Source organism: Eschrichtius robustus, chromosome 10 (genome assembly GCF_028021215.1).
Source record: "Eschrichtius robustus isolate mEscRob2 chromosome 10, mEscRob2.pri, whole genome shotgun sequence".
Classification (NCBI taxonomy): Eukaryota; Metazoa; Chordata; class Mammalia; order Artiodactyla; family Eschrichtiidae; genus Eschrichtius; species Eschrichtius robustus.
Window position 1 is genome coordinate 7,795,065 of NC_090833.1, and position 12,664 is coordinate 7,807,728.

At 59.1% G+C, this 12,664-nt stretch overlaps 2 protein-coding genes across 2 annotated transcripts; both read right to left on the reverse strand.

Moving 5' to 3' along the window:
* Window positions 1–912: 912 nt before the first annotated feature.
* BBLN (bublin coiled coil protein) lies at window positions 913–4,842 on the reverse strand. The gene is made up of 2 exons (XM_068553841.1): window positions 4,648–4,842; window positions 913–1,803 (listed from the first exon to the last, which is right to left on the reverse strand). Exons 1-2 carry the CDS (start codon window positions 4,724–4,726, stop codon window positions 1,631–1,633), a joined length of 252 nt encoding a protein of 83 aa, XP_068409942.1. The 5' UTR covers window positions 4,727–4,842; the 3' UTR covers window positions 913–1,630.
* Window positions 4,843–8,310: 3,468 nt separating this feature from the next.
* LCN2 (lipocalin 2) lies at window positions 8,311–12,206 on the reverse strand. Its single transcript, XM_068553389.1, has 7 exons — window positions 12,030–12,206; window positions 11,356–11,492; window positions 10,036–10,115; window positions 9,718–9,837; window positions 9,376–9,477; window positions 8,602–8,631; window positions 8,311–8,492 (listed from the first exon to the last, which is right to left on the reverse strand). The coding sequence occupies exons 1-6, from the start codon at window positions 12,165–12,167 to the stop codon at window positions 8,609–8,611; spliced, it is 600 nt and encodes a 199-aa protein (XP_068409490.1). The 5' UTR covers window positions 12,168–12,206; the 3' UTR covers window positions 8,311–8,492; window positions 8,602–8,608.
* Window positions 12,207–12,664: the final 458 nt, after the last annotated feature.

Below are 12,664 nucleotides of genomic sequence, written 5' to 3' on the forward strand. Positions count from 1 at the left end.
GAGCCTCAGTTTCCCTCTTTTTATTTATTTATTTATTTTTATTTATTTTTGGCTGTGTTGGGTCTTCGTTGCTGTGCGCGGGCTTTCTCTAGTTGCGGTGAGCAGGGGCTACTCTTCGTTGCAGTGCGCGGGCTTCTCATCGTGGTGGCTTCTCTTGTGGAGCAGGGGCTCTAGGCGCGCGGGCTTCAGTAGTTGTGGCATGCGGGCTCAGTAGTTGTGGCATGCAGGCTCAGTAGTTGTGGCTCATGGGCTCTAGAGTGCAGGCTCAGTAGTTGTGGCTCGTGGGCTTCGTTGCTTTGCAGTATGTGGGATCTTCCCGGACCAGGGCTTGAACCCCTGTCCCCTGCCTTGGCAGGCAGATTCTTAACCACTGTGCCACCAGGGAAGTCCAAGTTTCTCTCTTAATAATGTACCCAGGCTAGGAAAGTACTACCTTCAAGTAAGATCTCATTTAATCTTCACAATGTCCCTAGGAGGTAGGTCTTCTTGTTATCCCCAAAATATCCCCACATTATCCCAGATGAAGAAACTGAGGCCTAGCAAGGTCAAGTGCCTGCTGAAGGTCATATATCTGGTGAGTGGCCAGGATTTGACCCCGAGCCTGAACTCTGGACCCCTGTCCTGGCCTCTCCCAGCTGGACCCTACGGAAGTTGAAGTGCAGGAGCGGGGGCCCTCGCTGCTCAGGCCCTCTGGTTCCAAGTTCATGTTCATTAGCGGGGACCCCACCCTTCTTGTCAGGAGACCTTATGATGAATCATTAGTGAATGGGGCACAGGCTGAGCTGGCTCTTTAGTTCCACTTCCCCATTTGGAAAGACCCTTAGAGACAAGATAACCAGACCAGCCCTATTATTGGCCAGCTGGAGAGACTGAGGCCAAGAGAAAGAGGGTGAAACCCAAGGTTGCAAAGCATGTCTTTTTTTTTTGCATTTTATTTTACTTTTTTTATACAGCAGGTTCTTATTAGTTATCTATTTTGTACATATTGCACAGCATGTCTTAGTGTTGGTTGTCTTAGTGAAAGGCCCTAGAACCCAGAGAAGCTGAGCACATCATACAGTGTCACACAGCATGGCTGATGCTGTCTCAGCTGGGCTGGGAAAGCAGCCGCTGGCCAGGAGCACACCCGGTGGGGAGGAAGCCCTGACCTCACCTGCACCTCTGTGTCCAGAAATACAAGAAGGCCAAGAAGCCCAGCCCCACCACCAGGCCTATGAGCCGGTGTGTGATCTATGCCTGGGACGCCTCCACTGCCCTGTTTACCTCTGGTGGCCACTGGGGTCCTCATCCTGGGATACAGAGGAGAGAGGAGGCGCAGTGGTGTTGGAGACCAGTTTAATGTGGACGCTCAAGGCCTGGGCAGCAATGGGGAGCGTCCAGGAGTTGGGCAGGCAGGCAAGGTGGGTAGGTCGCTGGCCCACACCTGGCCAGCAGTGGGGAGGAAGCCCTGAGGAGGGGATGCCGGGAGGTGGGGCGGGCCTAGGTACGCCAAGGGAAGTACCAGAAGAGTGGCCTAGGCCAGCAGACACCACCCCACCCCCACCGGAAGATCTGTAGGCCAGCCCTTGAGAAGGTATCTAAGCCAGGTGGTGAGTGCTCAGGCCAGAGCCTGGCCGGGGGCTCCCAGAGCCTAGGGGCTGGCATCGCTGGGGGCCTCCCCGAGCTGCTGCTGGAACTCAAGGCGCGTCTGCCGGTTGGATTCAAGCAGCTCCTGGAGGCGGGCGTGGAGGTGGTCATTCTTCTCCTCCAGGTGGTCCAGACAGGAGTTGATCTGGTCCAACATGGAGTTGATGGCAGCATATTCTGGGAGGAAGGGGAAAGAGAGTCAAGGTGCCATATCTCCTCAGGGATCACAGGCACACCCCGCCCCCGCCGTCCCCGCCACTGTCCCCCAGCCTGCCTCTAAAGAGCTTTGGGCAAGTCCCTACTCCTTCCTGAGCCTCACTGTCACCAACTGGAAAATGGGTGGATATCAAAAGAGGAGAAAGGCTTTGGAGAAATACCTTAGTGTACCAGCTTTTTCTAGGGTTAGGTTGGTCACAGGGAGGTTAGCCAGACAGTGTCCTGCCTGGGAATTCCTGCCAGGTGCCAGGTCTCCTCTCTACTTCCTGCATCAGCTGCCTAGAGGCCAGAGCCCATGCTCCTGAGCCAGGCAATCAAGGCCTCTGTCCCCAGGCAGGCCCTACTCTCCAGCCCTTTCTGGCTCCCCCTGCCCTAGCTCCTAGCAGACTCCAAGGCCCTGCTCCCTTCTCTAGCCCCACCTCCCCTGCCTTTTCCTTTCCTCTCTCACACCTGCCTTTGCCCACCTCAGGCCCCTTGAACATGCTGTGGCCTCTGCCTGGAACGTGCTGTGTCCTCCTTCTGTCTTCCTTCCCTCCTCTCCTCCTGGATGAGCCCCACTCATCCTTCAAGTGCCAGCGTGGATGTTGCCACAGGGAGCCCTTCCATGCCCCAGCCTGATCGGGCCTCTATTCGTGATCCCCTTGCCCTCTCACACCTCCACGGCCCCCACCTCCGGCTCGGCTGCTGTGACTGTGTGCTAGTCTGTCTCCCCCACCAGACTATAGTGAGCGCTGTGTGAGAGGTGGAATGGTCTTGTGTTCACTGCTGTTTCCCCAGTGCCCTCAGTGTCACACAGTAAGCATCTGTTGAATGAATGAATGGATGAATGAATGAAGCCTGACTTTCCAGCCTTTCTGCCTTTCCTCAACTGTCCCTGCCACCCAGAATGCCTCAGCCGCTCAAGGACCAGCTCCAAATGCCTCCTCTTCCAAGAATCCTTCCCTGGTCTCCACCAGAAACCATCACTCCCTCCTCCACAGACACTCCTGACCTGCCTCTCTCAGCCACACAATGTCCCCTAGGACCCAAGGTCTGGGCCTGTGCCCACTGCGGGACCCAGTTCTGAGCCAGCCCATGACTCAGATACACTCAGCTGTCAGCTTGGGACAAAGGGGAAGCGGCTGGCGGTGTATGGAAACGACCAGGGCTAGAGGAGAGTGTCTGGGATAAGGGTGCAAATGTGTCTGCATTCTGGGGGAAGGGTACCCATTGCCCAGAGTTGTCCTAACTCACAGAGGACAGAGTCCTGGAAAGCCTCTGCTGGATCCTGGAGTCCAACTCCCTTGTGGTACAAATGGGGAAACCGAGGCCCAAGAAGGAAGAGACCTGCCTAGGGTCCTCCAGCTGGTTGGTGGCAGAGCCAAGATTCAGACTTGGGGAGCAGGGGCACTTGGGTTTCAGTCCCAGCTCTGCCCCATCCCAGCAAGTTACTATGCCTTTCTGGAAAAAGGGAACAAGAACTGGGTTATTGTGAAGATTCAAATACATATATGAAGAACTCAGGGTCTGGCCACAGCAAGCACTTAGTAGATGGTCGCGATTATCAACATTTCACATTCCGGTCAAGAGACACAAGTGGGGAGAAGGATGGGGGAGGCGGCTCTCTCTGCTACTGGGGCTAGGCTTTGTCTGCGTCAAGTGTCACGGGTACCTCCCGGTTCCAAGTCTTTGCCTTCCATCGGGGACACCCTCCTCCCCAATGCCCTAAGTCCTGTGAATCTGCCAACTTCCACTCAGTGTGACTCTTGGGAGGCCCTTCCAGATGCCCCCAGCACAGCTGCCAGCGTGATTACCACACCTGGCCGCTGTTCACCAGCAGTGCCCCAGGCAAACCGGGCAGCCCACCACTTACCCCACTTACTCTACCTCTTTATTAAATGCAGACCTTGAGTGATGAAGTGTTCTAAAACTATTGTAGTGATGGTTGCACAACTCTGTGAATATCCTAAAACCCACTGAATCGTACAGTTTAAATGGGTAAATTGTACAGTGTGTGAATTATAGCTCAATAAAGCTGTTACCCAAAACAAAACCAAAATCAGACTCCATACTTACCCCACATTTACTAAGTCCTGCCCTCTAAGTTAATAAACTAATCTTTATTACACTAAAGGGAATAATAACCACTTACAGAACGCTTGCATGCTTGGAGCCTACTATTTTCCATTCACTTTCTCATTTAATCCTGATACATCTCAATGCGGGAGACACTAACCATTATTCTTATTTTACAGATGGGGAAACTGAGGCTCCAGAAGGGGAGAAGGGAGCTGATGGTTCTCTCTCCTTCCCCCCCTACCCCCACCCCCTGCAGTGCTGTGTAGGCAACAGGCTGCTTTGTAAGCAAGTCACATTCGCCAGGGCTCCAGGCCACACCAGCAAAGGTGCCTGGGGTTGCTGACTCAGCAGGGCGGCACGCCCACCCAGATAGCCCCTCCTGCCAAGCCAAGACGGTCCACTCCCGGCCCCGGCCCCTTAGGAGTCTCCAGCTCCACAGGGGCTGAAAGAAGTGTCTAGAGCAAATCCCAATCCCAAAGGGCGAGTGACCCTGAAGCGGCCTCAGTTTCCCCATCTGTAAAACGGGGCCTGTCGCCCACAGTTCTCGAAGGCTGCGGTTTCCAGGGACCCGCTCGCAGGTGCTCGTCCCAAACCCCCGGAGGGCGCTTGCTGCTCCGGAACCACCCTGGGGCGGGGGAATGGGAGGGCTCTGCGGTTCCTTCCCGGTCCCTATCCCGGCCCCGACTCCCCTTCCCAGGAGGGCACCCCGGAGAAAGCAAAGTCGTTTCAGCAGCCCTCCTGGGTCACCTGCTTCCCCGAAGCCGTCGTCCTCGCCTTCCGCGCCCGCCTCCACCGGCATGCCCAGGTCCCCATTGGGGCCCGACATTGCGGGCTCGGGCGCCGCAAGGGCAGAGCGACGACGGAACGCGGCGACGGTCGCGCCGACAACCGGCACGGGGCGGAATGGGGAGGCGGTGGATGGAACTCGGGGCCGGAAGGGCGGAACCCCGCGGCGGAACGCGCCCCGTAGGCTGGGACCCCGCCCCCAAGGCGGAGCCCGGCGGCCAGAGCTCCGCCCCGCCCCGCCGCCAGAACCCCGCCCCCCCTCCGCAAGACTCCGCCCCCACACTCGAGCCCCGCCCACACCCTGCCTCACAGTCGAGCTCCGCCCACTTCCGCCGGTCCCCGGGCCCGCCCCTCTCCCGGCAGCCGGGTTGGACCACCAAGGGATACCCCATGAGAATCTTAGGCGGCGGGGGCTCGGCCCTCAGGTCGAGCAACCCGGCACAAGGGCAGGGCAGCCTGGGACCCCCCCACTCTGCCCCATCCTGCTGCTGGGGACCTGCGGGTAAGCTAGCCGGCGCCTCTGCATGGGCGAAATCTGAGACGAGTTGTTTCTAAGCCCCCCAATGTGTAGGGAAGATATCCGTTCACAGCCTACTTGAGAGTCACCGTCAGCAGAGTGCAGCTTGTGGCTGTCAGTCAAGGAAGGCTTCGGGATAGTCGGCCCAGCTGCCATCATACCCCACCCTTTTTACCAGCTGGGAAAGGGGGCCCTGCCCAAAGTTACCTAGCCGGAAAGTGTCGCTCCTGAGCTGGAACCAGAGGTGTGATCTTGGCCAGGGATACAGCTGAGTGAGGCCCATATCCACGGGAGAGGGGCTCACTTACTGGGACTCCTGTAGCTCTAGCTGCTAGGAGGCCACATGGCTGCTGCAGCCTGGTGCTGGTCTCACACTGGTAGTTCCTGAGAGCAGGCCATCCCTGGGTGGCGGTCAGACGGAGCTATGTTCCCCGATGATGACAATGGGAAGGGATCCTCTCTGTCCCAGGAGCTGCCTTACCGTTTCACTGAGGAACGTGAGCCACCACTGACATCTGGATAACGGCAGCCCCGCCTTCTCCTTGAAGCAGGTTGAGTGGAGGCGAGGCCCACGCTGAACCAGTGCAGGAAGAATTGCAGTGAAAACCCCTCACCCAGGTCAGCTGACCCTCCTTGACTATAATGGGTGGGTACCCTTCCTCCCATCCCCCCAGCTGCCCTCCTCCAGCCAGGCATCCACTTACTTCCCACCACCTGGGGCTAACACAATATTTCTATTATTTCTTCCCACTACCTGGAACTGGACACATTGGCCAAATAAAGTTGAAATTTTCTGCCAAAAAAAAAAAAAAGGTACTAGGCCCATGGATGGAACAAGTGGCAGACAGCACCTGGGCCATTCCTGGAGAGGGATGAGTCTTTGGCTTCGGGAGGGTGATGGGAGTGCGCCTGGGGGTAGCCGGGTGCTCTGATGGGTGGACACGTGCATCAGGCATCCCCATGCAGGTTGCACGCATGAGCGCTCGCATCCAACTGCTATGTCTGTGTGGTGTGTATCTGTACGTGCCTCGGCATGTTTCTGAGAACCTGTATGTCTCTCTGAGGGTCTGTTGCCCGTCCCTGTGTGCCTGGGAGTCTTTGTGTTTCTCCCCTTGTCTGTGGGGTCCTGTGATCTCAGGTGTGATTTCATAACTGGGAGAAAACATGTGCCTGTGCTTTTCTTTGGGTGTCCTATGCTTGTAGAGATAAACGTGTTTGGATTGTGTCAGCATGTCCACATATGTGACCTGTGTTTCTGCCATGTCTCTGCGCACTTGTGTGCTACACAGACACAGGTGTTTCTGCTTCCATCAGAGGACACAGGGCTCTTCTGTCTTAGTTAGTGAAATGCCAGGGTCTCAGGGAGGGCCTCTCACTGATCAGCCAAAGGCGGGTGCCCAGCCCTCCTTCTTTCTCAGCCCTGCTCACACCTCTGCCAAGTGTTGACCCCGCTCAGCTCCTCTCTTTCCCAAGGAGACAATGCAGCCTCAGAGAGTACCCCCTCCCCAACCCCGCGGTGCCCGTCCCATTGTGGGGACCAGGCAGGGGAGTCACTTAGCTTGTCCTGTTGAAAGCCAGACTCCACGGAGAACTGGGCAGGGTCTGCAGGACGCTGCACAGCCCCCAGCAGGACCCCACCATAACATTCAAGGAGTGGCCTTTCTCCTGGGCCTGAGCGTGTGCCCAGGGTCTGTGGCTAGCGGTGTGGGCAGAGGGAGGCAGGCGGGAGGAGAGGAGGGGAGAGCCCGGCCAAAGCCTCATCCCCCAAGTGGCTGAGTGAGGGTGGGAGGATGGAGAGCTGGGTGGCACGGGTGGTGAGGCCCCTGCCTGCCTGGCCCCTTCTCTACTCCCAGGAGCCAAAGCGAACCTGGACTCTGCGCACCCCACTCCTGTGGTCAAGGTCCACATAGCAGCCCACCGGACAAAACAGCCACTACCCCAGCCAGCCCTGATGGGGGGAGGGGGTGTGCTTTGGTGCTACCCTGCCTCTGGCGTCCCTGTTCACCTCTCACTCCTCATCTCACGAGCCCTGCCATCACTCCCTCTGCAAGCCCAGTGTGGAAGGCTGAATAACAGTCCCCAAAGAGATCTGGGTCCTAGTCCTTGGAACCAGTGAATGGTACCTTATTTGGGAAAGGGGCCTTTGCAGACATGATTATGTTGAGACTTTGAGATAGAGAGATTATCCAGGATTATCACAGCTCCAGTATCTCCCCTTCCCCCAGCCAAGGGTGAACGGGTAGGTGTGCAAGTTTGTGGGTGGAGAAGCCTGGGTTTCTTCAGAACCCCACCCTCTCTGACCTCTGACCTTGCAATGGAAGAAGAGGCCAGGGAGGGGGTTCCTGTGTGTGGTGCAGACAGGGAGGGGCTCCAGCTGCGGCCTGTGGGTGAACAAGGGCTTGTTGGGCCCAGCCAAGCGGTGGGTACAGGTCTGGAGCCCTCGAGTCTCCTGGAATCTGAACTCCTGGTAGCGTATTCCCCTCCCTGCCACCCCCAGCTCTGGCCCTGGTGGTCTGGAGGTCATCATAGAGGCGAGGTGTGGGTGAGGACGAGATGCTGAATGGGGTCAGCGTGGACGCTGCCACCCACCAGTGGGAGCAAGAGAGTGAGCCCTGGGCCGACAGGGGGCTGGGCGGGGTGGTTGACATAGGGGCAGGGGACCACCCCTGGCGACCCTCAAGCTGGGCATGCCTCTGCCCCACCCACTGTGCACCCCTCCTGCCCTGGCTGCTGTCTTCCAGCATCCACAGGAGTCCTGGTGAGTTGGGGGTGACAGCACCTCAGCCCTCGCAACCCCCATCCAGCTCCCCGGCCCTGGCTGGGCCTCTGCTGTGGCCCCTACTGCAGGTGATGGAGTGTGGGAATGAGGTGTGGCCCCATCAGTGTTTCTGTTGGACCAGGCATCCCTTGAAGGCAGGGACAGGCCGGGGGGTGGGGTGGGGGTGGGTGGAGAGCTAGGAAGTGTCCAGCCAAAGCTGGCCATGGGTTCTGTGGCCGCCATCACTTGCTGAGGACCACAGGGGGGTCCAGGAGTGATGCTAATGTGAGCCCACCCTTTGCCTGTCCTCCTCCCAGGCGGCCCAGGGGTCAAGGAGCACAGATTGGGGACCGGGGCATGTGTTTATTTAGCAGGCAAGGTGGGGCTCCGGAGAGCAGCTGGTGGGCAGTGCCATGAGAAGGGTCTCTGGACTCTCTCCTGTCACTGGTGTCTGGGCTGGTGGGGACAGCTGGGCACCAAGCCGGGCAAAGGCTGACAGGAGGGCGATGGGAGCAGAGAGACAGGAGGCACCTGAGAGGCAGACGGGGAAGTAGAGACAACAGCAGTCCTGGGCGGGGGGGGGGGGCAAAGGCAGGCCTGCACCCTGGCTCCCATCAGCCCCCTCCCCAGCCATACTCACTGCACCCTCACTGGTCATCGATGCACTGGTCTGTGGGGGAGAGAGTCTGTCAGAATGGGCAGGTGTGTGTGTGTATGACCCCTGCCCACTGGGACCCCTGCACTGCCCCTGGGCACCCCAGGCCCCAGCCTGGCCCAGCAAAGGCATATCTGGGGGTTCCCTTCAGGGCTGGGGGGCTGGGGCAGGGGCTTGGGAGAAGGGCCTGAGGACGAGCAGACCTGGGGGACTCCCGTTCTCCAGAGGAGGCAGGTGAGGCCCAGCCACACATCTGCTCGGGCACCCAGGCCTCCTGCCTGTTTACCTGCTGACCCTGGCAGCCCTTCAGCTTTGGGGAGCCAGTGGCTCCCTGAGTGGCCTAGCTGGAGCCCCCTGCCCAGTCCAGGCCACCTGAAGACAAGGGCGCTTTTCAAGTCAGTGGTGAGCAGGCCTCAAGGCGAGGGGGAAAGTGGCCCCGGACAAGGGGTGTGAGGAGGAAGTGGTCTAGGATGGTAGGGCCTGGGGTGTAGGGGAAGTGGCCTGGGGCAGGGAAACTGGGGAAATTTGGACCCGGGCCTGCAATTCTCATGTGTCAGGGAGGAACACTTGGGGCCCAGATCCCTGGGTGCCCCACGGACCCTTGGGTGGGGCAGGGTCTTCCTGAACCCAAAGTGGTTCCCAGGGGCTCCAGTGACTGGAGTAGAGGACCGAGCCCCTCCTCCCCCCCTTTCCCTGGGGTTGCAGCATCAGGCCTGGATAGTCCCACATCCCCCTTTCCTCTCCCCAGCTGGCCATTACCGATTGGGACAGGGAAGAGGATGTACTCATCGGTGAGGCCCAGGGATTTGGCGAAGTGGATGAAGTTCTCCTTTAGTTGAGGGGTCAGCTCCTTGGTCCTCCCTGTGGCCAGATGGCCAGTGAGTGGCCGGCAAGTACTCCATAAATATCGTTGAATGCGTGAACAAGGCCTCTGATCCCTTCCTCATGGAGGGTCTGCAGAAGGACCTCCCTCCCTGGCCACCCACAGGGACTGGGAACTGACACTGGAGAGGATCTGGAGGGGGCTGGGGGGGGGCCTCTCCCCTCTCCCCCGACAGTGTGACCAGGCGCCGGGTCCCCGAGGTGGTGGGGAAGACCCACCGTAAAGGGTGGTCTTGAAGTACTCCTGGTTCTTGTAAACCTTCTTGAAGTACACTATGGCAAACTGGTTGTAGTCGGTAGTCGCCACTCGCACGGTATAGCTCTGCACCCCGGGGAAGCCTGTGGGGAGGACGGCGAGGGGTCAGCCTGCCCAGGCTGGGAGGAGGGAGCCGTTCCTTTCTCCCCGGCCCATCTGCAGGGGCTTCTCCCACAGAACAGCATCTGTGTGGAGGGGCAGGGAGGTCTGCACCCCTTCCTGGAGGACCCTGCCCCCCCCCCAGAAGCCCAACCCCAGGGCCCACCTCATTCAGGACTCACCCTTAATATTGCCCAGGGTGAACTGGCCGGGCTGGGAACTTGGGACAAAAGTTCTGATCCAGTGGTCACAGCGCTCATCCCTGTGGGAGAGAGAGATGGGTGAGTGAGACCGGAGGGGACACAGGCTTGGACTCCTTGGGCTGGATGAGGTGGGGGCCAGGGCTGTAGCTGGAGGGGGTGGGATTCTGATGCCCCTGGCCTGGCCCAGCCCAAGACAGTCCAACCCCACCACAGCAGGCGGTCCCTACCCCACCCAGCTGAGATGGGCCTGGGTCTTCCCCTCTGAGCCTACCCCTGTCTGTCCCTGCCTGGTCTGCCCTGGGACATCTGACCCTGCTCAGACCCTCCCTCCAGCACCCACTGTCCTTTCCTCTTCAGGGCTGTCTCCCCTCGGTGGCCTTCCCTACACACTGTCCCCCTACCCCCAACCCCAGGCATTTAGCCCCTGCTCCTATCTACCCTCTGCTGCTTCCCTGTCTGTAGCCTCTCCTGGGGGATTCACCCTCCAAGCTTCCAGTCTGCTCCCTGCCAAGGACTCCTCTAGCTCCTGGGCCAACCCTGACCTGAGTCCCACCCTGTCTCCTGGTATTCCAGAGCTGATCTCCCCAAACCCATCCTTCTTCTGCTTCTTGCTCCACAGATGCTCCAGCCTCAATCCCCCTGGGTGCCAGAGCCAGAAACTCACAGGGGCTGGGCGATCCTTGGCACTCTACCATTTCTCTCTCCACCACCCCCAGAGGGACCCTGTTCAGACCCACTCCTCACCAGATCGCTTCTGTGCTGGTGCCTGAGGCCCCTGGCAGTGTGAGGGCTGCCCCCCTGCCAAGCCACTCATCAGCTGCTGCTCAGGGCAGCTGTACGATGGCTGCTTCCTGAAGGCGTGTTTCTCTCTGACTCAAGAGTCACCAGCCCCTGCCGTGGACGCCTCCTGACTCCTTCTGAGGCAGGGTGGCTCGTTCAAGGCCCAGTTCCAGAGGCTACCTCCCTGTAAGCCCTTGATGAAACCCTGTGGGGGGGGGGGGTTCCAGGCTGGATTCAGGGACCCTCCTCCCCATCCAGGACACCCCTGCTCTCTCTGTCTTGTTTTCTGATGACTGTGTCCATCCCCAGCACTCTCTGTGTGTCTGCTCTGAAGTGACCAATAAATGCTGATGTAATGAAGGAAGAAATGAACAAGTATCTGAATCCAGTGCTGAGCAGAGGGATAGTGGCTGTCTGTCACCTTCGGTCAGCCCTTGACTGTGACATCAGTCTGCTGCTAGACCGTCAAGCAGCCCCTCAGGTCCCCCCCACTTTCCCCAAGGAGGTGGCAGCTCTCACCTGAGCAGGGTGGAGGTGACATTGTAGCTGCGATCTTCTTTCAGCTCGTAGGTGGTGGCGTACATCTTAAACTGGCCTTGTTCTTCCTTCTTAAGTGCATTCCCTGCCAAGCCTACGATGTACCACTTCCCCTGGAACTACAGGGGGCTGTAATAGGCAGAGCCCACAAACGACCCTAGGGCCCCCCCGCCCCCACTGCTCTGTCCCTGCAGGCCCTGAACCAGGAGCCCCTGTAACTAAGCAGCAGAGCCTGGGACTGGGCATTCAGTTCCTTCACTGATGAAGCCAGTGGGAGCTGGAGGCAGCCAGGCCAGGAGGGAGCCCTGAGGATGGCAGGGAGGGGGCGACCCTGGGCAGGGTGGCCAGCTGGCCTCCCTGTGCCTCAGTTTCCTCCTCATGCAGAGGGACTGAAGATGTTCCCACCACGCATGGACTACAGCAATTATGGGAGAGAGACTGGACCTGGGAAGGTCTGCCCAGGTGATCCTCTTGCCAGCAAGGTCGGGGTTGGTGTGGGACAATGGAGCGTGCCTTCCATCGGGGGACCCAGGGCAGGCTAAGCTGAAGCCTGGGCGTCCTGCCTTTACATGTTTGCTAGGACCCTTCACCTCTCTTCCCCTCTGCTCGCACTCTTCCCTGGGCACCCCCTGCAGCTCTCCCTCCAGGGCCCTTACCTGGTCAGCCTGGAAGTTGGGCTGCAGCGGGACCCTGAACAGAGGTGGGGCCGGGATCAGGTTGGGGGTGGAATCCTGGGCTTGGGTGTGCAGGGCCCCCAGCAGGCTGAGGCCTAGCCACAGGAGACCTAGGGGCATGGTTTCAGGGCTGAGGAGGCTGGTGCTCCCTACAGCAGCTGAAGGAGGAGGTGAGTGCGGAGGCTGCCTAGGCAACCCTATTTATGGTCCACCTGACTCATTGCCCATCCCAGGGCGGAGTGATTCATATTTTGCCAAATCCAGGAAGGGTGAGGCAATTGCCAGCACTCCTGCTGAAACACCTGGCAAGGTTTCTGCCCCTTTCCCCGCTGGTCAGGATTGTGCAAGACCGGGGCAGAATGCCCCTGGCAGAAGACCAGGGACAGAAGGTGGGGAGGGGACATTGCCCAGAGCTCTGCACGTCTGGCAGGCACAAGGGCTCCCTCCACTCTCTCTGTGCCCCTTCCCTTCATTCTGGTTGGCTCTGTATATGGTCGGTGGTCCCCGATCAGGACAAGCTGTCATCTCTGACTTTCAGGAGCCCCTGCTCAGCCCCAGCCCAGGGTGGGTATGTGTGGTGAGACCCCCTTCCCACATCCGAGGAACACAGACAATTG